The sequence below is a fragment of the Xenopus laevis genome, chromosome 7S (genome assembly GCF_017654675.1).
Source record: "Xenopus laevis strain J_2021 chromosome 7S, Xenopus_laevis_v10.1, whole genome shotgun sequence".
Classification (NCBI taxonomy): domain Eukaryota; kingdom Metazoa; phylum Chordata; class Amphibia; order Anura; family Pipidae; genus Xenopus; species Xenopus laevis.
Genome location: NC_054384.1, coordinates 86,390,166 through 86,415,968, shown reverse-complemented (window position 1 = coordinate 86,415,968; position 25,803 = coordinate 86,390,166). Strand labels below are relative to the sequence as shown.

The window sequence follows — 25,803 nt, the reverse complement described above, 5'->3', positions numbered from 1 at the left end:
CTAGTGCCCGAGGTACAGCCAGATTTAAGGGATTTGCCTATTGTCACATGATGCTGTCACAGTATCCGCACCAGGCTTCTTAGCTTGCTGTCTTAGCACAATGCCTTTTGCAACTCTTCTGTGTGTGCTCTGTCCTATAATGGCCACTGATATAGGATATATACCATAATAACGTCTGTTTATCAAATATCTTGCTCAAAACGAAGTCCTTAAAACCTACAAATACTGCCTGCTGATTCTACATAAGAAGGTGAAATTCAGCGTTGCATATTTATAAAGTGCCAATATATTCTGCGGCCTTGTACAGTATATGGGTGCATGAAACATACAATTACTGAATGATACAGATAAAGAGGGCCCGGCATGTAACAGTGAAAGAATTCTTCAGAAATAGGGGCATTGTCCCCATATAGGGAATGTTGAAGCACAGGTAAGTAGCACAGTGGAACTCAGGGCGACATTTTTGGTCACTTCGGTATCTTCAGATCCACTTCTTTCTTTTCGGTAATTTGCGGAACTTTCCGGCTCCAACTGCGCATGCGGCAAAAGCTGAAGTATCGTGATCACTTCATGAACATGGCGCCCCTGAGCTCCGCTACACTACTCTGCACATTAAGGTCAGTGTTGCTGGATGGGACACTTAGGGGAGAGCATGTAGTACTGACATTTCATGGTGGTCATGGGAATGGTATTTTTTTTTTTCTGGCTTCTTTGTCGTCATCTTTCTCAAAGGGGAATTACTGGAGGATAACTAGGAGCCAACCACTGCCTCATAATTAGAGCATTGCTCCCCCAGAGCATCACCAGCATCATTAACTGAAAGAGAATGTATATTCTATTGTAAAGTCAAAGGGAATAATGTGTTGTAATCACAGACTGCATACAGTATATGGCTTCATATGAGGAATAATGGATGTCCTATTGTAAAGTATAAGGATATTATTATATATTCTCCAGTTTCATTTTCTCTGTGTGCTAAAGCTAAATGAGAGCCCTTACATTAGTGGTGCACAACTGGCACTAATGATATGGTTGCTTATGGCTCTGAGTCATGGGGGGGAAATTTACTAACCAGCAAAAATTCGCCAGGGACGGCTTCGCACCCATCGCTACACTTCGCCAGATGAAAATCGTTCAGACCGCTAATTCACTAAAGTGAGAAGTTGCGTCCAGGGCACCGAATGCTGGTGAATTTTGAATTATGTCTAGAGCAACTTCGTTAGAGGTCTTCGATCAGGCTAATTTGCATACGGCAGGAAATTGTAAAGTTTAATGGACGTATATGTTGCAGCAAATACATTACATTACACAAGTCCAGGGAACCTAAATAAAATAGAGTTGTTATAAATGCCCTACACATGAGCCCACTGTATAGTTTGTGTTCAATATATTAGAAAATGTAGGGGAGAACCCGGTTACCCAAAACAAAATTTTATGCACTTTTGCAGGCTAAAAAGATGCCAGCGACTTTTGGGAATTTTTCCACTAAAAATTGAGGAAGTCCTATGCACTCCATTGTACTTTGCCTGGTCTGAGCTGGCGAAGGCAAGTCTGGCGAAAGAGAATGTTCAGTAAAATCCGCATTCCTGCACCTGTTAGTAAATCGGCGAAGTAACAAAATGACGTCACGCTGGCGAATCATCGCCAGCATTAGTCATTTCGCCCTTTAGTAAATGTGCCCCATGTTGCTTCTGAGGCATCCATCAGAATGGCTCCACTTAGCCAAATATTGCCTTAGCAGACACAATAGTGTGTTCATAGGCAGTCTGTCTGTTTGTTTTTGAATAAAGAAAATTAGTTCATTTTAGATAAAATCAAAAAAATACAAAGCAAAAAAGGATTTGAATTACAATGGACAGGAATATATTGTAGGGGAGCAGAATTCTTTCAGGTGCCTGGAATAAAACGCAATAGCTGATGCTATATTTTTTTTCTTGCTTTATTTTATATTCTGTGTGTGGCTCTAACTAAATACTTAGGGGCAAATTTACTAACCTCCGGAAATTCGCCAGCGACGGCCTTGCTCACATCGCCACACTTCGCCAGGCGAAAATTCGGCAGGGCAATGCTAATTTATTAAAAAAGGAAGTTGCGTCCAGGGCCCCGAACAATGGCAAAGTTTTGCTAGCGTTGGCTAATTAGCATACGGTGGGAAGTTAAAGTTTGAATGGACGTATATGTTGCATCAAATACATTACACTACACAAGCCCAGGGAACCTTAATAAAATAAACTAGAGTTGTTATATTGCCCTACACATGAGCCCAGTGTATAGTTTATGTACCATATGTTAGGAAATGTAGGGGGGAAGCTGGGTACCCTAAAAAACATTTACGATCTTTTTCAGCTTATCACCCTGTAAAAAGTAAGACACCAGCGTTTTTTGTAACTTTTGTTCAAAAATAGTTGACACCAGCGTTTTTTGTAACTTTTGTTCAAAAATAGTTGAACATTTTTCTATCTACTCTATTGCACTTTGCCTGGTCTGAGCTGGCGAAGTAAACTCTGACACAAGAGGTAACGTTCTGAAAAATCCGCATCTTAGTGAATTTGTGCAGTTACGTACATTCGCCAGAGCGAAAATTTGCCTGGCATTAGAGTGTGAAGTAGCGCTACAGTCTATCTCCTTCTCTAGTGAATTTACGCCAGCGTTAGTCACTTCGCCCTTTAGTAAATTTGCCCCTTAGTTTGTTGTTTCCAGGAGAGTGGAATGACCATATAAATGAAGGCGAAGAAATAACTTTTACTGAGTAATGTGCTTATTGGATGTACAATATTATAGATAGTTTAGAAATATTTTGAGGGGGGCGGTTTATTTAGGTTAGAACAACGTATGCATTGCAACGGTATGGAAATGGGGTCTAATGGTGTTTGAAGGTGGTCTTCATTTACTATTTTGGACTATATTTCTGAACTATAAATTCTCCAGCGTGCAATTTAAAATGCTCTGTGGTTGTCAGGGTCACTGACCCCAGTGTGTCACGTGTTACAAACGATTCCCCTTGACAGAAAACTAACTATGATATTAATAAGCTAAATATCTTGGAGCTTGTTTACTGATCCCACTGGTGCTATTCTGGAGTGGAACGATATACAGCTTAATGTGAAACCCACCAGGCAGGGAGCAAAGTGCAAACAAACATGGCAGTTTGCACCCAGCCCCACCATCAGAAATGAGCCCTTGTGCCTTTCATTGTGTATAATATGTGCTGGGTACATTCCATCATTAAAAGTCTAGCTCCACTGTTGTGTGTTTATGGCTCTACATATCTCCAGGAATGCTTAGGAAATTAATATTATGGATTCACTGGCACTGGAAAGATTCACACAAATGCTCGCACAGGAGGTGGCCATATAATGGGGCACCACTTTCTGTGCATACGCTGGAGGTTTTTAAATCATGGACACAAATAATCATTGATCATTATACTTTAGTAGAGGAAACTGAAGGAAATGTAATAGGCTAAAGACGTACGAGATTCTTGAAGCTGAGGAAACATCTGGTTGCTACTGCTGCTGTGCTGGTCCAGTATAACTTATGCATTAATAAATCCTTGCTTATCTATCTTCTTCCATAATTCCTTAATTGGCAGAATGACATGATCATGATTAATTATTTGCCAGGTTTCATATTATCTGATTTAAGGCATTCTGGGTAGAGACATGCACATTACTGGATGCAAAGCCTAATAGTTCAATCCAAACTTGAAGACCACCTCTTTTAATCTTGTACAGGGCTAAGATCTCTTATTTCTGGCTTGTAGCATGAGGCTTGTGATTAGCCTAAAAGGCTTTTTATTGCATACAGTAGATAGTCACAGTGGTTTTCTTAGGGACGTATAGCCTCATAATCTCTTGCTGTTGAAGAACTATAACATCCAGTGTACCCTGAGCCAGAGTTGATGAATTAACTCAATTGAACTTGTTTACCAGAAAGATAGATTGAACTTGTGTATCTCCAGGATGGGTTGAACTTGTGTATCTCAGAATGGATCATTTTATTTTCCTTTCCTTGAATTAGGGATGCACCGAATCCACTTTTTTTGGATTCGGCCGAACCCCCGAATCCTTCGTGAAAGATTCGTCCGAATACCGAACCGAATCCGAACCCTAATTTGCATATGCAAATTAGGGGCGGGAAGGGGAAAACATTTTTTCTTCCTTGTTCTCTGACAAAAAGTCACGCAATTTCCCTCCCCGCTCCTAATTTGCATATGCAAATTAGGATTCGGTTCGCCCGGGTAGAAGGATTCGGCCGAATCCGAATCCTGCTGAAAAAGGCCGAATCCCGAACCGAATCCTGGATTCGGTGCATCCCTACCTAGAATTCGCAAACTACATACAAAAGTGTCCAGTAGTCCAACTTTAACAGGCAAGGAGCAGCTACATGTTCTCAAAATATAACGTGTACAATGAGATTTTGCTTTATTAAGAAAATGTGAATACAACTTCAAAAACCTGCCATGCCTTTTCTCTGAAAGCTGCTAAATAAATGATTTCCTTAAACACAAATGGGTGCAAAGGCTGGGATGATATTCAGACTGTGATTGTAAGTCACTTCGGAGCTGATTCAATGTGGGGATTTGTTTGTTGACTCTTGTACTAATTGCTAGTCTGTTAGTAGGCTGATATATTTCTTGCCATGTGTGAATGTATCTTATGTTTCTCCATTTTAAGTGTCCCTTTTTAAATCTGTTTTACAGGTCAAGAGGAAAAAAAGGCTTGACATAATGGATACATCCTATTCTTCTCAGACATATTATTGTTAGGCTAACACGGCTGGCAGAAAATGCATTTGTATCTCTTTTTTATCATTACATCTGATCCAGACCGATCTCCCTTTGATGGTGCCTTCACTCTCCACCATGAATGATGAGCAGAGACTGCACAACAATGCGATAGGCTGGCTCATCTGTTCGGGGATTTCCCTTCTTGCCAACACATGGGGGATTTTAAGCATAAGTGCCAAGCAAAAGAAATGGAAGCCTTTGGAATTTCTGATCTGCACTTTAGCCGGAACACACATTCTTAACATAGCAATACCCATCACTATGTATTCTGTGGTTCAACTCAGAAGGCAACATTCAGACTATGAATGGAATGAAGGACTGTGCAAAGTATTTGTGTCTACCTTTTATACTTTAAGTCTTGTTACCTGCTTCTCTGTAACCTCTTTGTCATATCATCGTATGTGGATGGTCCGCTGGCCAGTAAACTATAGGTATGTGCTTGCTCTAATTAATTGTTATTCTCCTCTTATTGTATTGTGTCCACTCACTGAAACTGAAGGTCTGGGGCTGAAACACATGGGTCACTATATCAGATTAGTGAGTTTTCTGCTTTGCATTATGTATCTGGTGTCCTTACATAGTGATGAGCGAATCTGTCCCATTTTGCTTCTCCGAAAAATGTGTGAAACTCAAAAAAAAAAAAAAAAAAAAAAAAACACGAAATGCTGAAAATTCGCTTTTTTTTATGCACGACAGTTTTTTCTCACTCCAAATGCAATAAAATCAATGGGTGTCAAAATTTTTCTCACTGACCGTTTTGTCTTGGTGACTTTTTTGTCCAAAATCATTAAAGTCAATGCGCGTCAAAAAGTGTTTTGTCACATTTTCAGTAAAACATTTGCAGATGGCAAAATACAGAAGTTCGCTGCAAATCTATGCCTTGCGCATAAATTTGCTCATCACTATCCATACATTCGCTGTCCTGTAGACAAAGGGTACCCAAAAGGTTTCTCGGGATCTACCAGTAGACCTTTAGCTGGTGATCAGTAAATCTCAAGACACTGTCAACAAACGGCTTGTCTATATCACCCTCCTGTTTCATGCTTTTTATTTAGATATTTATTACATTAATGTTTTCTCATAAATCAGTATTTAAAGGAGAACTAAAAAAAAAACCCTACCCCCCTACCCTACATAGACCCCCAGCCTAGCTGTTACCCCTGGTAAAGGCCCCTAACTCTATACTTACCCCACCGTACAAATTCAGGGCATCGAAGTTCACGGACGCCATCTTCTTCTCTTTAGTAATCTTTGGGTCTTCTTCCGGCGCTTCGGTAATTTCCGTGAGTTTCGGCACATGCCCAGTTGTCGCGAAATGGAAGATTGCTCAAACTGCTCATGCGCCGATATGCCACTCTCTTCCCGAAGATTACCGAAGTGAAGAGGATGGTGGGGCAACATAACTAAAAGTAGACCTCGCATTAGTAAAGTATGGGCACTCCTGCTGTAGATAGACACCCATACTAGTGATGTGCGGGTCGAGAATTTCTCGACCCGACCCTAACCCGCCCGCTCCCTATCCGCACCCGGGCCCGCTGCTCTCCTTTATTTATAGACAGGCACGTTTCAGGGGCTGCTGCCACCTGAGGCAGCAGCCCCAATGCCGCCCCTCCTCCTGCTCCGCTCTTCTCACCTTGCCTCATGGCCGGAGCGGCCCTGTTTATAGACCCGCGCCCGCCCCGCAGTGACGTCACAAAAGGGGCAGACGGGAGTGTATAAATTCCGGCGCTGGAAGTACTAACGCACATCACTAACCCATACATATGTAACCCGTCTGGGAACATGTATTACTATTTTCTATAAGGCCATTGGCACATAGGGTGATGCTACGGTTGTACAGTGTGGTGGTCAGCTGATGACTACATCCATGGCCTGATATGGCTTTCAGTGGTTGGAAGTTTTTGCTTGAATAATAAATCAATATGCCACAATAAGGTAGCAGCTGGAAAGTGGACTTTTATTGGCTAAATGAGACTACATTCTGAGACCACATTAATCCATGTATGGGCACTTTAAGCATTGCTGTTAATCTATATTGCCTGTTAAAAGCAGAATGTAAGATAAATATTAATGTAAAAAAATAAAACTATATACATAAAAATATAATATAAATATAATATATAGATATATATAAAAAAAATACTCAATTTAAAACAAACTGGTAGTTATATAGTATTAAAATAGCAAAATGAATGACTGTCTGCCAACCCAATCGGACCATAAAGAGTTGGTAGTGTTTCTTAACATTTCTCTGCCTTATGTAGACATGAATTGGCTTCTCTTAATAAGTGGTTTTTTTTCTTCTTTTAATCGCTTGATAAAGCCAGGCCTCCATGCGAGTGCATTCTATTGATTTTCCATTGGCCTTGCGCATGTGTGCATCTAAGCCTTAGGCCAGATATTAAGAGACAGCCACAAAGCAAGGCACATAGTCTGGTCCTTTGGAAGCTCATTTAAAAGCAATAGATTAAATGAATAATGGTTATAAGACGGCATCCCAAAATAAAATCTCAGCACCCGTCTGAGCTCAATATTTCCCATTCTGTCTGCGTTTAAAAATCCTTTACAAACTTTCCATTCCTTGAGTCAATGAGGAAATTTAGATTCTGTGCATTTAATGAGCACTGGAGTGACGGCCCAGACATATGCCTTTTTATTGCTTGTCTTAGCAAACCACAGAAATACTAAGTTCATTTGTGTGTGTGTAATAACAAGGCTGTCTTTAAATGAGACATTAACCTTCCTTGTAACTCTAGCATTGCCCCCATCTCTCAGAAGCAGGTGAGACAAACGTAACTACAGATGCAGTTCAATGAGACAATGAGAATCCTCACTGCCAGGACTACAATAGTCATCTTGCTTTTGTCTTATAAAGGGAGTGAATATAATGCTGTTTTTGTGTCTGATACCAAAAAATAAGGTTTATTTAATGTCTCCAGTGTTGACCTCAGAAATAAAGAACAAGAAACTCACAATATTCCCACGCATGTGCTTTTTTTTTCATTGTAGCCTATGGGAAAACACGCTGAGGCAGTTCGGGGAGATTGTCGCTCAGGAGACAAGGCGATTAGTCACCAGGCGTCAAAATCTCCCCGAATCTCCTCGTGTGGCCTTACCCTTTATGCGTTCTGCAGCGCTGCTATCTACAGACATCACAAGAAATTCCAATTAAATGTAGAGTTGTATGTTTATTTATGAAGTATGGTGACATTCAAAACTAGACACAAAACTTAGTCATTTACCAACTGACAATTATTGTAAAAATATATCAGGGAAGGTACATGTTTATACAAATGAATGTTATATAATAAAGCTGCCAAAAAATGTTCTTTGAATAGGGCTGCCCGGCTATGCATAATACATGATATCCAGCTTCCCCATGGGTTTGAGCAGTTTGTAGCTGTTCCAGGGGCTGGTAGATACTTCATAGTCATCTGAGATTCCCACTGGGCCCTTCACTGTGTGACCACCCCTATATATTGCTATACACTATAAGCAACTGGTACCTGCTAACATGTACTGACACATCACTTTCCTGATTGCTCATTGTGCTTAAACCTACTTTTCTCCATTTGGAGTGTAGGCTTTTATGACTTGCAGCCACCTTACCTCTTTTAGCATTCTGTATTTGTATATGACCAGTGTTTTATTTCTACATACCCTTCTGTTGGACAGCAGAGTCTCTTTCCACATTAGAAATAGCCCAGACCAGTTTCTTACAGTAGAGTTATTCTTAATGCTTGCCTCTCGCTCCCCAGGTTAAGCAATACAAAGAAGCAAGCTGTACACACAGTCATGGGAATATGGATGGTATCGTTCATTCTCTCCACCCTACCAGCAGTTGGATGGCACGACACCACAGAGCGATTCTACGCCCAGGACTGCCACTTCATTGTTACAGAAATTGGCCTCGGTTTTGGAGTATGTTTCCTGCTACTGATCAGCGGCAGTGTAATCATGGGAGTGGTGTGCATTGGTATTTCCCTTTTTCAGACATTTTCCATTCAAACGGGACAAAACATTGATAAGAACAAATTCAATGTGCCCACTATTGTGGTTGAGGATGCCCAGGGGAAACGGAGATCATCCATTGATGGATCTGAGCCCATTAAGACCTCACTTCAAATAACTTACTTGATATCTGGAATTGTATTCATATATGATTTCCTAATGGGCTTCCCTATTCTGGTAAGTACAAGGAACCCGTTTGTCTTGATGAAGCTGAATATAGTACTGGCATAGAAATGTCTTCTAATTTATGGGGTAGTGCAATGATTAACACCCCAGTACAGGAGTGGCTCTTATTATAACCAGACAGACTTGCACCAGTGTCGTAAGCCATAGCAACCAACAACTGATTTATATTCTTTGGCCAACTAGCAGTTGGTTGATATTGGTCAAAGGACCAGTAAAATCAATTTAAAAAAAAAAAAAATCTGTTAGTATACTAACGAGAAAAAAAAACACCAAGACAAATTAAACTTTAAAATCACAAAGCCTTCATTAAGAAATAACTTTCTGAAACTCCGATAGAAAAGGCGACAGGGCGATGATCCATTGTGTGGTGCTCAATTTCTCCTCCCTGCCTTCCTTATAGCAGATAGCCAGGGAGGAGTAATCGAGAGCCGCACGCTGGATCATCGCCTTTCCTGAAGAGGAGCGGAAGTGGAGTTTCGGTGAGTTAATTCTTGATAAAGGCTTTGCCGTTTTAAAGTTTAATTTGTCTTGGTGTTATTTTTTTTTCGTTAGTATACTAACAATTTTTTTTAAAAAAAAAAATTTGATGTTACTGGTCCTTTAATGGTTATTGCACTTGAGAAAAATTTCTTGGTTGTTCTATAAGCACCTTGGTCTTCTGCGCTGCTCTGCAAATATTGCCCCATCTTAAAATACATAAAAAATTTTTAAATGAATTCGCTAATTGCAATTAAAAAGCTAGGGATTGTGTTGCTTCCCTTTATGTTGTAGGAATTCCACTGGCATGTGGCACATAAGACTACTGATAATTCATTTACATTTCTTTTTACTTGTGTCCATTTCTGGAGTTCCATGGCCATTGACATTCCCCAGAATTAGGGATGCACCAAATACAGGATTCGGTTCGGGGTTCGGCCTTTTTCAGCAGGATTCAGATTCGGGCGAATCCGTCTGCCCGGCCAAACCGAATCCTGAATGTGAATATGCAAATTAGGGGTGGGGAGGGAAATTGAGTAACTTTTTGTCACAAAACAAGGAAGTAAAAAATGTTTCCCCCTTCCCACCCCTAATTTGCATATGCAAATTAGGATTCAGCTCCATATTCGGCCAAATCTTTCGCAAAGGATTCAGGGGTTCGTCCAAAATGGTGGATTCGGTGCAGCCCTACCCAGAATAAAATCTGATATGTAGCAATATCTGGGTGCTGGCCCTGGTTACCGTATATACTCGAGTATAAGCCGAGTTTTTCAGCCCCCAAAATATGCTGTAAAACCTCGGCTTATACTCGGGTCAAGCGCAAAAACGGTCGCCGGCGTCCAAGAATAGTCGCCAGCGTCCAAGAATAGTTGCCGGCGTCCAAGAATAGTCTCCAAGAATATTCACCGGCGTCCAAGAATGGTCGCCGGCATCAAAAAACGAGACGCCGGCACCTCCAATGGGAGCAGAAACCCTCAATTTTTTGATTGAAACTTACCAGAAGCTGCTGCATTTCTCACCCTCAGCTTATACTCGAGTCAATAAGCTTTCCCAGTTTTTGGAGGTAAAATTAAGTACCTCGGCTTATACTCGGGACGGCTTATACTAGAGTATATACGGTAAGATCCCTCCACTTGACATTATCAAGCTCACTCGCTCCCGAGCAGGAAAGGCAATTCATATATACAGGTATGGGACCTGTTATCCAGAATGCTCGGGACCTGGGGTTTTCCAGATAACGGATCTTTCCGTAATTTGGGTCTTCATGCCTTAAGTCTACTAGAAATTAATTTAAACATTAAATAAACCCAATAAGCTGGTTTTGCTTCCAATAAGGATACATTATATCTTAGTTGGGATCAAGTACAAGCTACTGTTTTATTATAACAGAGAAAAAGGAAACCATTTTTTAAAATTTGGATTATTTGGATAAAATGGAGTCTATGGGAGACAGCCATTCCGTAATTCGGAGCTATCGGGTTTCCGGATAAGGGATCCTATACCTGTACTTCTGTGTAAAACTGCACTCACTTATCATATACATACCTCCCAACTGTACGTTTTTTGCAGCACAGTCCTGATTTTGACAGCTCAGCCCGCTGTCGCGGGTTTCTTACTGAAATGTCTTGAGTTTCTCTTTGATCTCCTGCACGGACGCCAGAGAAAGATACATTTCTAAAACATAATTCAAAATTTAGAGGTTTTTTGGCAGAGCCAAGAACACAAGGTCCCTGTTCTTCAATAGATTTGTAACAATTTAAAATAAGCAAAGAAACAATTGTAACAATTTAAGATACATAAAGATACAAGGGTTTATCCTATGCAATAAATTCCGAAAAATTCATAATGTTTTTAAGTCAGATTTTATTAAAAAAAAATCACAAGTTTTTCTGGGTTTTTGCATTCGGAGTTTAGTAAATAACCCCCATAATGTACATTCATATTTGAAGAATTATTTTTGAGTCTGTATCATTTTTAGTAATATTTTCCATGGAACAGAATGCTAAGAATGATTTTATGGATGTAGATCGTAATAGGAGAACATCACTAAAACTAGAGCTCACATTAGTAAAGTATGGACACTCCTGATATACACAATGCATACCCAAACAAAATGCCCACATTCACACACCTATACCAAACAGACCCACATTCACACACCTGCAAAATCATACATGCACTGCAATTCTAACTAATTTTGGTTTATCAAAAAGTGAGTTTCTACCATTGAAAATAAGAATTTTGTGTCCAAAATGCCGGAGTATTCTCCCACACACCAATGTATCTGCCTAGCAAGCCTGTGTGCAGTTTTTGGGATACACGTGTGTGTGTTTTGCAGATATTTATTTTACAAATATTAATCCAATGTGCTGTGTAATGTGGTTCTTTTGCTTAGCGCTTGTGTCTTGAATAGTAACTGAATTTCTAATTTCATGAACCTTTGACTCCTAAATTTATAATAACTGTATCCAGTGTCGGACTGGCCCACCGGGATACCAGGAAATCTCCTGGTGGGCCCTCATGCTGCTAAACTTTTGGACTGTTTCATGGCCATTCCCTATTTAGAACAAAGAGGCTAAATAGGTGGAATAATAGATTATAGTATGTAAGAAAAGAGACTAGGAGAATAGAGGTTGAGTGAGGAGAGGAAGAATATTAGTACTGAGAGTGGGCCCCTGGTCTAAGGTTTTTTAGTGGGCCCCTGGTGTCCCAGTCCGACACTGACTGTATCTAGGGACCCTGAGGGCCCTCCATCAATACTATTTACTGTTAGTAATCCCCCAGCTGACAGCCTGGTGCCATTTGTAGCCATATGCAGTTCAAATTATTCATTGAATACACATTCTAGGAGATGTACCCAGTTAAATATTAACATCAGGTTAATTGAGGTAGAGACTGCTGTGTATCAAACATAAAAAGCTTTTCTGGCTCGGACTCTGTGCTTCTATGCTATGTGTCTTCATTTACACAGCTAAGTAATACGTCCATTCCAACTTCCGAGAACTGAATGTGGGATTCTCGGTTAATGTTTATAGGGAAATGTGCTAGAGATTCTGCGTGTTTAGCTTCAGATGCTCTTCGGGTTAAAGGAACAGTAACATCAAAAAAAAAAAATTGTTTTAAAGTAATACAAATATACTGCAGTGTTGCCCTGCACTGGTAAAACTGCTGTGTTTGCTGCAGAAACACTACTATTGTTTATATAAATAAGCTGCTGTGTAGCAATAGGGGCAGCCATTCAAAGGAGAAAAGGCTCCGCTTACACAGCAGCTCTGTAGAACATAATGGTGTTATCCACTATTTAACCTGTGCCATATAGACTTTTTTCCGCCATTGCTACACAGCAGCTTGTTTATATGAACAGTTTTAGCGGTGCAGGGCAACACTACATGTTATTGACATTACTTTAAAACACTTTCATGTTTTGGTGTTACTGTTCGTTTAAAATGCGGTGGCATGCCTTTATTCACTAGGACAGTGATCCCCCAACCAGTAGCTCGTGAGCAACATGTTGCTCTTCAACCCTTTGGGTGTTGCTCTCAGTGTCCTCAAAGCAGGTGCTTATTTTTGAATTCCAGGCTTGGAAGCAAGTTTTAATGGCATAAAAACTAAGTATAGTGCCAAGTAGAGCCTTCTGTAGCTGCCAGTCCACACAGGGCTACCAAATAGCCAATCACAGCCCTTATTTGGCACCCCAAGGGACTTTTTCATGCTTGTGTTGCTCCCCAACTCTTTTTGCATTAGAATTTGGCTCACGGGTAAAAAAAGGTTGGGGACCCCTGCACTAGGATATCCAGCGTTCCATTATCTGCATCAGACTGGGTGAATCTGTCACATGCACTTAGCGTCTCCCCCCCCATACGCAAGTCATCTTGTAGCTTTGCCAGTCTGCTATGTCTCCTTGGGGGCAGGGAGAGAATTTGAACTACCAAGTTATGAAAGGTTGACCGTAAGGGGTTTTTTTGCATGAAAATATTTGTTTTTGTTTAATAAATGCTTTCGATCTGAATATATAAATGAATGCACATCAATTTGAAAGAATTTCATGCAACCAGGGCATAAGGGCAACTCTATGTAAAGCTGTACAGGTGGATGGAGGTCTTTATAGGACCCCTCAGTTCAGTTGTGACTGCAGCCATGCAGTATACATTTTAATTTCATGCAAATCATTCAAACTGTATGAAAAGTGTGTTTTGTGTCTGGTATGAAAAGGATAAAGTGGCCCACCCCTTTGCATAAGTAAAAGATACTGGGCCACACTACAAACCTTATGATGAAGTGTTTCACTAAATAATATTGCAGTTGCAGCTCAGTGAGTGTACCTGTGTGCCCTGTTACTGTCTTGGACCTTCAAGCATCTCCAGGGTTTGTTGCCCCTGTTGTCAGCTCTTGGGACAACCACAGAATCAACAGATACAGAAAAGCAAAAATGAGTCTTACCCAGGGCTCAGTTGAAAACAGAAAGAACTATGAGCTGGTGTGTCCTGGGAAGGTCAAGGCCCACCTTGAGGATGTTCTGGTACTTGTCAGGCCAAGCATCAGGGATCACCAGTCTATGACGAAGTGTTTGTAACACGAAACGCAGGGCAGCCATCAGGGGGGGACAGGGGGGAGAGTTGTAGGGGGCCCGAGGGTAAGGGTGCCCCGGTCACGCCACACTTACTTGATTAGCCTGGCCCCCCATCTTTGTGAGAGCTGTTGACTTCGGGAAGGCATGGATGTTTAAGGGGCCCTGGCCAACAATTTTCTCAAAATGTGGGGGGGGCCCTGGCCCCCAATTTTTTTTCTCATGTGGGGTCCTAGCCACCAATTTTTAATGGGGGGGTCCTGGCCACAAATGTTTTTTTATGGGGGGCCCTGACCACCAATATCTTTTTATTAACATGTGGGAACCCTACTGTGTGGTGGGGGGTGGACCTGTGGGGTGGGGAGGGCGGACCTGTAGGTGGGGCTTGTGGTGGGTGCAGCCCAGGGGGCCCAGGAAATTTTGTCGTATGGGGCCCTGCGATTTCTGATGGCACACGTAAGGCTTTCCGACCCTGCCCATGTCAGTAATTCACTGATACATTGCGCATAACAAATGGCTTAACATAAAAAAGATTTAAAAAAAAAAAAAAGCATATGTGAGCCAAGGTTATTCTATTTTGTAGATTAATCGGATGCCCCGCTGCCTAATCCAAATACCCAGATAAGAGTCATAGAGGCAAAATACTAATGAGGGCAGAAATATATCCGTCTAATCTTGAAATCTTAAGTATACTATTTGATTGCAGTCACAGGGACAAAGATTTTGAACAGTATTTTTAACAGGCAGAACATTCCTTATATTTAATAGATGAGGTGGTATTGACCAAACAATAGGTGAAAAAAGTTCCACGGAGCTTTAGTGGCTGTATCACAGTTGTCAGTAAGGTTTCTGTAGGGTGAGACATGAATACAATTGGCTTCCATGGTGTGAAAGGCAGGGCAGGACCTGATCCTAGTCTTCCTTCTAGATCCATAGAGACTTTGTTTTCATTGCCTTTTCTCCCCCATCCCTTTCTCTTTTTTCTGTGCTTATGGCATGATATGATTGGATATGATTAATAGTTCTCATTGTATACTGTGGATGGAAGTAGCTGTTTTTTTAGGTAAGGCCTTTTGGGTGATAATTTATGGCTACGACAATCATACGGAATCCAAGCAGTGGATGAACCTTCTTTCTTGAATAACAAGAAACAAAACTAATTGACTAAGATCAAACGATCTAACTCAATATTGAGTAGCAGTCAAGTAGGAAGGTTTTGGTGGTTTTCAGTTGTAATCCTCTAAATGCTCAATAATATCTTTGTATAAAAAAATAATGACCAGAGAAGTTTATCAGAATGATCTTCAGTACTGCTTTCTCCCCTCATTGACTAGAGGACATCTCAAACTGCTTAGATTATTGAATGGATCACACTGAGATATTATTGTTTTTGACGATCTAATAAAAAAAAAGGGAAAATAATGGGATGGGACAAATAATATATAATAAAAATAAATAATAAAAAATGTGTGACAGTGTCAGTAATAACTCTCCTAAGTTTTACTGTGTGTTTATTTAAATATATTTGCATCTTTGTAGGGTTTCTTACTTTCAGAAACCTTTGATGGAAATCATTCTGGCTTTGTCTTTGAGATAATGTCTCAACCCCATAGAGTGCAACTTTGGGATCCCAGAAAATAGATTGTGAGATAAAGAGGTGAAAGTGTCAAAAAGTTTTAGCAAGGGCCATGGAAATATTAAAGGGTTGTGAGAGAGCGATGCTGCATGCTGAGTAACCTGCTTGGTATTCTAGAAGATATTCGGCATCAGCCCCATTACTCACTACTTCAATGATTCCCTGGATGTTTTAGAACATTGTTATATTTAGAATTTTTTATATAATCTGCTTGCCCACACTGGGGACAGTAGATACTGACATTGTCCTTAAGCCAAGTGCCATGCAGAAAAGCTATCCAAAAGAATACCCAATACCCAACTGGGCATAGCAACATACGTGGATTAGGTTATTGGCTGATATTTCGTATTTGCATTAAAATGTTGGTGCATTTTGGTAGCTAAAAACTGCAGAACTTTTTTTCTGTAAATAAGTTGTGTCAAGAAATCCCTAAATGTACAGGAACGCTGCTTAAGCCGATCAGTATTACAGTAGTGTAACGGTTACATCAGTCCAATTCACAGTGCATCTCGCTGGGTCATAATTTATAGGGCGTTTATAATTCTCATTCTAATTTATATGGGAAAGGAAGCGCTTGAATTGTTTTTTCCATTTGGAAGCTTTAGTATTAAAAATATCAGTTGCTCATCGTAAATCAAAACAGTCTGTTTTATTGTTATTTTCCATTTAAGCCTCTGAAAAATGAGCATGCCTCCCAATATTTGACTTTATTATAAAAAGGGGGACAGGCACATTCCTAAGCTATTATTATTTACTCTAAGATCTAGTAGAAATATCTGGTCCTGTTAAGCTCCTTTTGTAGTTTGCAGGTTGTGCCATTTGTTTGACCAGCAGATAAATGAGTCCTACTCTGCAGTAGCTGTGGAACACCAATGGTTGTGTACTCCTGTGATCTGCCTCCTGAGCTTTCCTACTGCTCACATTTCTTTATCTTCCTTTCCCTTAGTGCTGCTAGAATTGGGTCCATGTCCTATCTTCGCTCTAAAGCCAAGTATTTTTGATTGATCCTCAGCGCTCTCCCCAGTGCAGTTCATATCACTACTCATTCTCTGCTTTTTAGCGCCTGACACTTCTATTCATGATGTGTTGGGCTTCTCTCAATCGTCGCTCCATCTTTTTTTGTTGTTGCCTAGGTGTCTGCTCTGTGTTTCATGGTGAGAACTTCACACTGGTTGAGGTCTCTTCTCTTCAAGCCTAGCGGTAGGTGATCTTACATAACTACTGAATGCTAATAATGACAAGTATTTTCCATTGGCCTTGGTTTGGCCATGTCTCAAGATTAGTGATGGGTGAATAAATTCGGCAGGCGTGAAAATGCGGAGTAAATTTGCCTGCGAAAAATCCAACAAAATTACAGCCCCTCAAAATTATTCGGACGCCCATTGACTATAATGCATTTGAACCAAATAGTCACGTGTATATAAAATTGACAGTCGGGTTCAATGCTTTTCATGAATTCTTTGCCGTTTCGCTGTAAATTCGCAAGTTTTTTTGCCAAGCAAAATAGCCCAGATTCGCCCATCACTACTCAAAATCATTGTTCTTTCAAAACACTTATGTGCCACCCTTACCTCTTAAATTCTATGTCTTTGTTTCTGTGTCAGTATAATCTGATATTAAATAGAATGTATAGATCGTAACTGGTTATCTATAATGACCAGTTTGAAGTTTGGAAATCCAGTATCTCTAAGCCACATGTTCTACTAATGAGTCTTCCTGGTGACCCACAAATATCTCTCGATTCTATTCCATGTCTCATGAGCTGCGTTGATTAAATAAGCCTATTAAGTGCCATGCTAAAACCCTATAAGCTTTACGGCTGTCACATCATTTAGGGAAATGGGATTGCTTAGTGGAATACTCGTGAAGCGACGGTCAATCACTTCTTTAGTGCATTATCCAGAGATGAAGGATTTGGGGAAAGCTCGGAGTCTTTAGGACACTTGGCAAGTGAGTCCTTTAGCAAGTAAATTACTTTATAATTGAAAGAAATATTTTTTCAACAAATCTCAGGTTATCCAACACCACAGACTTGGAAAATCTCTGATACTAATCGGTTAAAGTCTTTGATGACAGGTTGATTGCAAGAAAGGAAGGAGGTGCATCCTTCATAGAGAGCTGCTAATTTGCAATTAAGATTTAAGGGCTTAGGGTAGGGACACACTGGGCGATTTGGGGAGATTTAGTCGCCTGGCGACTAATCGCAGCGACTTTTCTCCCCGAATGCCTCCCCTCACTCTGCGCCTGGATAAAATGAAAAGTCGCCGGCGCTAATCACACACGGCGATTCGTTTTCCGAAATCGTCCGAAGTTGCCTCACTAGAAAACTTCGGGCGACTTCGGAAAACAAATCGCCGCCTGTGATTAGCGCAGGCGATTTTTCATTTTATCCAGGCGCAGAGTGAGGGGAGGCATTCGGGGAAGATTGGTCGTGGAAAGTCGCGGCGATTAGTCGCCAGGCGACTAAATCTCCCCAAATCGCCCAGTGTGTCCCTACCCTTAGTAATGATTGCAGTTAGCAGCTAGATGTAAAAATCTGGGCGCAGAATTGCAGTCCGTAAAGTGTTCACAAATTTGCTTGTGTTAGAGATGTGCATTGATTTGCACGTTGCACTTACTTAGTTACTTAAAGGAGACACGTCACACAAAAATTTATTTTTTTCATACTACGTATTTTTTTTTTTAATTTGTTGTTAAACGTCTCTCGAACACTGTCGGTTCCTCTTATCATTGTTGTTCACATTGAAGTGCCTCGCCCAGCTCGTGTTTTATAGCGGCTGAGATCTGTGTGTCTTCATCTGAGTATATCTTCTTCATTAACATGGGGTAAAGCTGATGGAAGGTTCTTTCAGATTAAACTCACAATTCAACAGGCCATATGTTACACCCTCACGCCTGCTGCAGCATCTTAACTTCAAGGTGCATTTACCTGTATAAAATATTAAAGGGGATGTTCATCTTCCAACACTTTTTTTCAGTTCAGTTGGTTTCAGATTGTTCTATGAAATAAAGACTTTTTCCAGTCACTTTCTATTTTCTACGTGTGATAGTTTTTCTAATATTGAGGTGTAAAGTTTCATTTTTCACCTTCTAAAGCAGCTCTGGTCACGGACTCCTTAACTGTTCTAAGTTGATATATTTAGGGGCAGATTTATCAAAGGTCGAATGGAAAATTTGAATTTTTAAATTAGAATTTCGAGTTTAATTTAATGTAATTCGACCAGGGAATAGTCCAAATTCGATTCAAGTTTAAAAAAAAAATCATGTATTGTCTCTTTAAGAATGCAAATTTGACTATTCACCATCTAAAACCCGCCGAATTGGTGTTACAGCCTATGGGGTACCTCCTACAACCAGTTTGGTGGACTTTTGAAAATCACATTTAAAAAAATAAAAAAAAGAATTGAATTCGATTCAAGTTTGCAGGTCGATCCTATTCACCCGAATGTTAAAAAATCATTTTGTTATTTTTTTTCTAATAGATTTCGATTGGTGGTTTTTGTTTTTTTTTAATTTCGAGTTTATAGGAGTTGATGGGAGTTTTTAGAAACTCCCATAAACTCTAAATTTGACCCTTGATAAATATGCCCCTTAGTTAATACATTTGTTATCTTTGTCCATCCCTGCAGGCAGCTGTTCGAGTTGATACAATAGTTGCTCATATTCCACAGATACTGCTGAGAAATGTATCAACTAAATGTAACAAATTGTAACCGTTCAGATGGTTCTGGGTCACTGAGCTGCCAAACAACAGACAGGAACATTAAACTTACATTTTGGGAAAACTGTAAAAGATGGAAAGCAATTACAAAAAAAGTCTGTTTATAGTGAACAATTCGAAAACAACTAAATTGAAATCACATTGGCTGTAGGGTATAAACTGTCGTTTGGAAGACACAAGTGAAAGGGTTAAGCCTCATACAGTAGCATTTGTATACCCTTTAGTGACATTTTGTAACTATTCCTGTCTATAATTCACTGATATCCCATTAAGAATAAGTGATTATGTGACTTCCAGTCATCGTGATTAGTGTTGCACTGGAGGGTATTAATTAGACATGAAATTATGTAGGAAACAAGGTGCATGATCATCTGTAAATCCAATTAAATAAAATGCCATCTGTAATGATATGTCAGACTGTGTAACCAACTGCTATGATCTTACCTAGATGTCATATAAATAAATATATATATATATATATATATATATATATATATATATATATATATATATATATATATGTATATATATTACACAAAAGCCATGAATATCCTGTAAATTATATCCTTATAAACGGTGAGTTCTGATGTCATCAGTTATAAACGGTGAGTTCTGATGTCATTTCTGTCACATGACTCACTGAAACGTGTGTATTATAATAAATAAAGTACCCCCAGTTGTAAAATATGAGGATATTAGAAGTTAACTCGGAGTTTCCTTCGGCCTCGTGTTTTTATATGGTCATGAAACTCCTCGGTAACTTATAATATCCTTATATTTTACAAGAGGGGGTACTTTATTCACTATATATATATATATATATGTGTTGAGCTGCTGCCTTTCCTATTGGTAAAATGACTAGTTGCACTTACAAGTTGCATTTATCACAGTACAATATTAAACCCAATAGGCTGGTTTTGCTTCCAACAAGGATTTTATTATATCTTAGTTTGTATCAAATACAAGGTACTGTTATATTATTACAGAGAAAAGGCAACTGTTTTTAAAAATTTGGATTATTTCGATAAAATGTAAACAATGAGAGGTCGCTGTCCTGTAATTCATGGCTTTGTAGCTCACTTTAAAAGACTTACACTCATTAGCATTTCTGACAGCTTGGGTTAGCTTCTAAATTTTTAAGGCTAAGCACAAACAGCTGCTGTACCATTTTCTGTGAATGTTATATCATGTCGTGGCACAATTGTGAGCTGAGCCGTGTGCCCTGGCACGGGGATCAAGCACCGTGCTGGAATGTGTCATGGGGGGGAAAAAAAATTTTTTCTTCAAAATACATCAGTTAATAGTGCTGCTCTGAAATCTGTTTCTCAAAAGAGCAAACAGATTTTTCTATATTTAATTTTAAAATCTGACATGGGGCTAGACATATTGTCAGTTTCCCAGCTGCCCCCAGTCATGTGACTTGTGCCCTGATAAACTTCAGTCACTCTTTATTGCTGTACTGCAAGTTGGAGTGATATCACCCCTCCCTTCCCCCTCCCCAGCAACCTAATATCAGAACAATAGGAAAGTAACCAGATAGCAGCTCCCTAACACAAGATAGCTGCCTGGTAGATATAAGGACAGCGCTCAATAGTAAAATCCAGGTCCCACTGCAACTCATTCAGTTACATTGAGTAAGAGAAAGAACAGCCTGCAAGAAAGCAGTTCCATCCTAAAGTGCTGGCTCTTTCTGAAAGCACATGACCAGGCAAAATGACCTGAGATGGCTCCTACACACCAATATTACAACTAAAAAAATACACTTGCTGGTTCAGGAATCAAATTATACATGGTAGAGTGAATTATTTGCAGTTTAATCAGTGTAAATTTGAAATAAAAATGATATATTGTCAGAATCCCTTTAAAGAGTCCATGTTATTCAGATGTGTTCTCTTGCCATAACGATATATATAAATTATTGGAACTTTGTGGTTTTTCAACCCAGTTAAACTATGCATCTATATTCTGTATTAAAGAATACAAGCTAATTTAATGGTGGGGATTAAAATGAGCTTTTTGTGAAATATACAGTACTAACTACTTTGGGAAGCAAAAAGGCTGCAATTTTTTTGGGGTCAGAAAGGATTTTCCTCCTTGTGAGGATGAATTCAATTGGCTTTCTGGGGGTGTTTTTCTTATGGGTAAGGCCACACTGGGCGTTTTGGGGAGATTTGGTCGCCTGGCGACTAAACGCCTCGTCTTTGCGGCGACTAATCTCCCCAAACGCCTTCCCTGACTCTGCGCCGGCTAAAATGAAAAAATACCGGCGCTAATCACATGCGTCCATTCGTTTTACAAAGTCGTCCGAAGATTCCTCGTGGAAACGAGGCGTTTAGTCGCCAGGCAACCAAATCTCCCCAAAACGCCCCATGGGGCCTGACCCTAAAAGATTAAAAATCTTGCAGAGTGTTTTAGGAAAGGTTCATCTCTTTTCTCAGCCAAACGTTGGTCACAAACACACTACATTTGACTCGGTTCATGGCTAGCAAGGGATTACACAGAATACTTTTTATTGGATTTTCTGAGGAAAGTTCAGATTAGCTTTAGCCTGTTATCCTACGTGCCATTTTTTTTTCCTGTACAATTTGAAAGGAAAGCTCTGGGATGTTAATCTCCTGCTGATTAAATCAATTGTACTACACGGTCTGTCTTTAATTCTCTCCAGCTTGTTTATTTGGATATGAGTTGATCAGATCTCTTGTCATTACTAAGCATTTGGGCGTTCACGTTGCAGATTGGATATTAAAGTGATAATATTTACCTAATAAATTTCCCTTAAGGGTAAGGCCACACGAGGAGATTCGGGAGATTTTGTCGCCTGGCGACTAATCGCCTCGTCTTTTGAGCGACTATCTCCCCAAACTGCCTCAGCGTTTTTCCCCATAGGCTACAATGAAAAGTCACCTGCGCTAATGCACACGCGGCGATGCGTTTTCTATAGTTGCCCGAAGTTGCCTCTTATCTGAGAAAATAACCATATATATCCAAATAATTTTTTTTTTTTTTTAATAAACAATTTCCATTTTTCTCTGTAATAATAAAACAGTAGCTTGTACCTGATAGTAACTAAGCTGCTGAATCTGGCAAAATAATCCTATTGGGTTTGCTTAATGTTTGAATGTTTTAGTAGCCTTAAAGGAAAACTATACCCCCAAAATGAAAACTTAAGCAACAGATAGTTTATATCAAATTGAATGACATATTAAAGAATCTTACCAAACTGTAATATATATTTACATAAATATTGCCCTTTTACATCTCTTGCCTTGAACCACCATTTCGTGACTCCATCTGTGCTGCCTCAGAGATCACCTGACCAGAAATACTACAACACTAACTGTAACAGGAAGAAGTGAGGAAGCAAAAGGCAGAACTCTGTCTGTTAATTGGCTCATGTGACCTTACATGTGGTTTGTATGTGTAGACAGTGAATCTTACGATCTCAGGGGGCGGCCCTTATTTTTTAAAATGGCAATTTTCTATTTATGATTACCCAATGGCACATACTACTAAAAAAGTATATTATTATGATAATGGTTCATTTACATGAAGCAGGGTTTTACACATGAGCTGTTTTATTCAGTATCTTTTAATAGAGACCTACATTGTTTGGGGGGTATAGTTTTCCTTTAAAAGGGTTGTTCGCATTTCAAATAACCTTTAGTATGATATAGAAGGCTACTATAGAGAGAGTTTGATTGGTTTTCATCATTTTTTATTATATATTTTTTTTTAATTATTTAGCTTTTTGTTCAACAGCTCCCCAGTTTCATTTTAGCATCTATCTGGTTGCTGTGGTCCAATTTAACCTAGCAACAAGGCAGTGGCTTGAAAGAGAGACAGGAATATGAATAGACGAGGGACCAAATAGAAAAATAAGTAATAAAAAAGTAACAATAACATTTAAATTGTAGCCTCACAGAGCACAGAAAAGGAAGGCAAATCTTTCAAAATCTATGAAATTTAAAACTTTATATGGATGTCATTCTAAAACTTCTATTAAATTGTGATCTCTCGCTACTATTTGTCGGACATAACTTTTGTACGATTGCGGTTTCTCAATTAATTAATGGCCAGAACATTGTCTGATTTGTTACTTATTTAATCTGAATGGTTAGTAGTAGATCTGCAGAAAGGACACAATTTATACATAAAGGTATTAAAATAACCACCCTACCCCACCTGATTATTTATGGACCCTGGGGTTGCTAAAATGCATATATAGCACCCAAATCTGTCCATAGCAGTAAAATACTTCAAAGTAAGCTTTATCTTGGCTCGTATTATCAAGGTTAGTACAGAATGTCACCTTTCTTGTCTCTGAAATGTAAATAGAAACCTCATTCTGTTCAAACCCTTAAATCTGTATATAACTGTCAGCTGTAGATTTTTTACTTTCTTAAAAGAAGGAAACTGAACAAAAGGTCATCCTTCCAGTGAAATAAAACAGCTAAAAAAAGAAGTACCTTTGTGCCGAATCAGCCAAGGTTATTGTTACTTGAAAAGCAGAACGTTTGTCGGATGTACTGCTGCCCGAATATGTGATGAGCGGAGAATTTGATGGCTGGGCGGATTCCGTGTCACAAGATCAAGGGATGTGTCCATAATTCAATGCTTAAAGAAAGGATTTTGCTGTATTTTAGACTTTCATTTGTCTAGAGCTAGTACTTGTATGCCTTTATTATTTTATGGTAACGCTTGCTATTTATGGTGCCTTACTTCTTTACTGCATCATTGGTAGCCTTTACCCAATCCAATATGAATCCAAGTAAAACCATTTGCCAAATTTATTATATATGCTGGTATGAGATCTGTTTTCCAGAATGCTTGGGGATGTTTGGCTTTCCGTATAAGGAATCTTTCTGTAATTTGGATCTCTATACTTTAAGGGGGTTATTACCAAACTCAGAATGCAAAAATCATGAAAAATTTGTGATTTTTTTTTATTTTTTTTTTTATTAATAAAAGATCGAACTTTAAAAAAAAAAAAATCCAGAATTTATTAAACCCCGAGGATGGAAAAGTCAGAATCAGAAAATCCGGCATCTACGACCTGTCGAGGTTGCATATAAGTCAATGGGAAAAGTCCCAATGAGTTTTTGATGTGCGCTGGGTTTTAGGTAGGGATGCATCGAATCCAGGCTTCGGTTCCGGATTCGGCCAGGATTCGTCTTTTTTCAGCAGGATTCAGATTCGGCCGAATTCTTCTGCCAGGCCAAACTGAATCCGAATCCTACTTTTTATATGCAAATTAGGGGCGGGAGGGAAATCGTGTGACTTTTTGTCACAAAACAGGGAGTTAAAAAATGTTTTCCCCTTCCCACCCCTAATTTGCATGTGCATATTAGGACTCGGGTTTGGTTCGGTATGTGGCCGAATCTTTCATGAAGGATTCAGGGATTAGGCCAAATCCAAAATAGTGGATTCGGTGCATCCCTAGTTTTTGGCAATACCCCAAAGTTTTCTGAGTTTCCAGACAAATTTCATAGTTTTCTGGGTGAAAAAAATCGTGAAAATCGTATGAAAAATCGTGAAAATCGGATTTTTCGCGATTTTTCCGGCTTTTTTTAACGCAAACGAAATTTTCGGGAAAGTGTATTGATAAATATGCCCTAAAAACCCGTGCAGACTTTGATAAATAACCCCCTAAGACTACTGAAAAAATCATAGAACCATTACTTTTCTGTAATTCTGAGCTTTCTGGATAACGGGTTTTCGGTAATTTCGGTATTCTACGGTAAAATACAGTTGAACCAATTTTTTTTCGACTTCAAAAATCGTTTAATTTGGCGAAGTATTGAAGTCAAAGTTTTTTTAAAGAGACAGTACTTCGATTATCAAATGGTCGAATATTCAAACTATTTTACTTCGAATCGAAGTCGTAGTATCCTATTCGATGGTCGAAGTATCCAAAAAATTATTTCGAATTTTTTTACTTTGAAAATTCCTTCGAATTCACTTCGTCCCTTGATAAATCTGCCCCTATGTGTTCATTGTGGAGAACACAAAGCTAGGCTAAAAATATACAGAAATGGAAAGATTATTCACCATTGTCAATAATAATTTCCCCTGAATCTTCCTTAATAAAAAAAAACCCAACATGGAAGGTTCTGCTGTTTACGGAAATTAGAAGGCAGCATTTCCAACCACAGAAACCAAAGAAACATATAAACAAGCTTCCTCCTTCCACTCCTCCTCTCCCCCTTGTTCTTGTCATTATAATTGTTAATTGCTTTATTGATGTAAACCTAGAAAAGTGCTGGTGAGAGTGATGTGAACATACACCATTGCTTCTTGCCAACATGACTTTCATTTCCGTATGTTCTTTTATGTCCCAGAGTTGCTGGGGCACTGGATGTTGGGAACGCAGGTATAGGTCTAATTGGATGTTATTGTCGAGGGTTAAACGTTTCATT

At 39.4% G+C, this 25,803-nt stretch overlaps 1 protein-coding gene across 1 annotated transcript in view; it reads left to right on the top strand.

Moving 5' to 3' along the window:
• The window catches only part of gpr153.S (G protein-coupled receptor 153 S homeolog), a 67,786-nt gene that overhangs the window by 28,024 nt on the left and 13,959 nt on the right, over window positions 1–25,803 (top strand). The window contains exons 2-3 of the mRNA XM_018227965.2: window positions 4,703–5,220; window positions 8,548–8,977. Of these exons, the coding sequence (XP_018083454.1) occupies window positions 4,844–5,220; window positions 8,548–8,977 (807 nt within the window). The 5' untranslated portion in view covers window positions 4,703–4,843. The remainder of the gene's footprint in view (window positions 1–4,702; window positions 5,221–8,547; window positions 8,978–25,803) is intronic.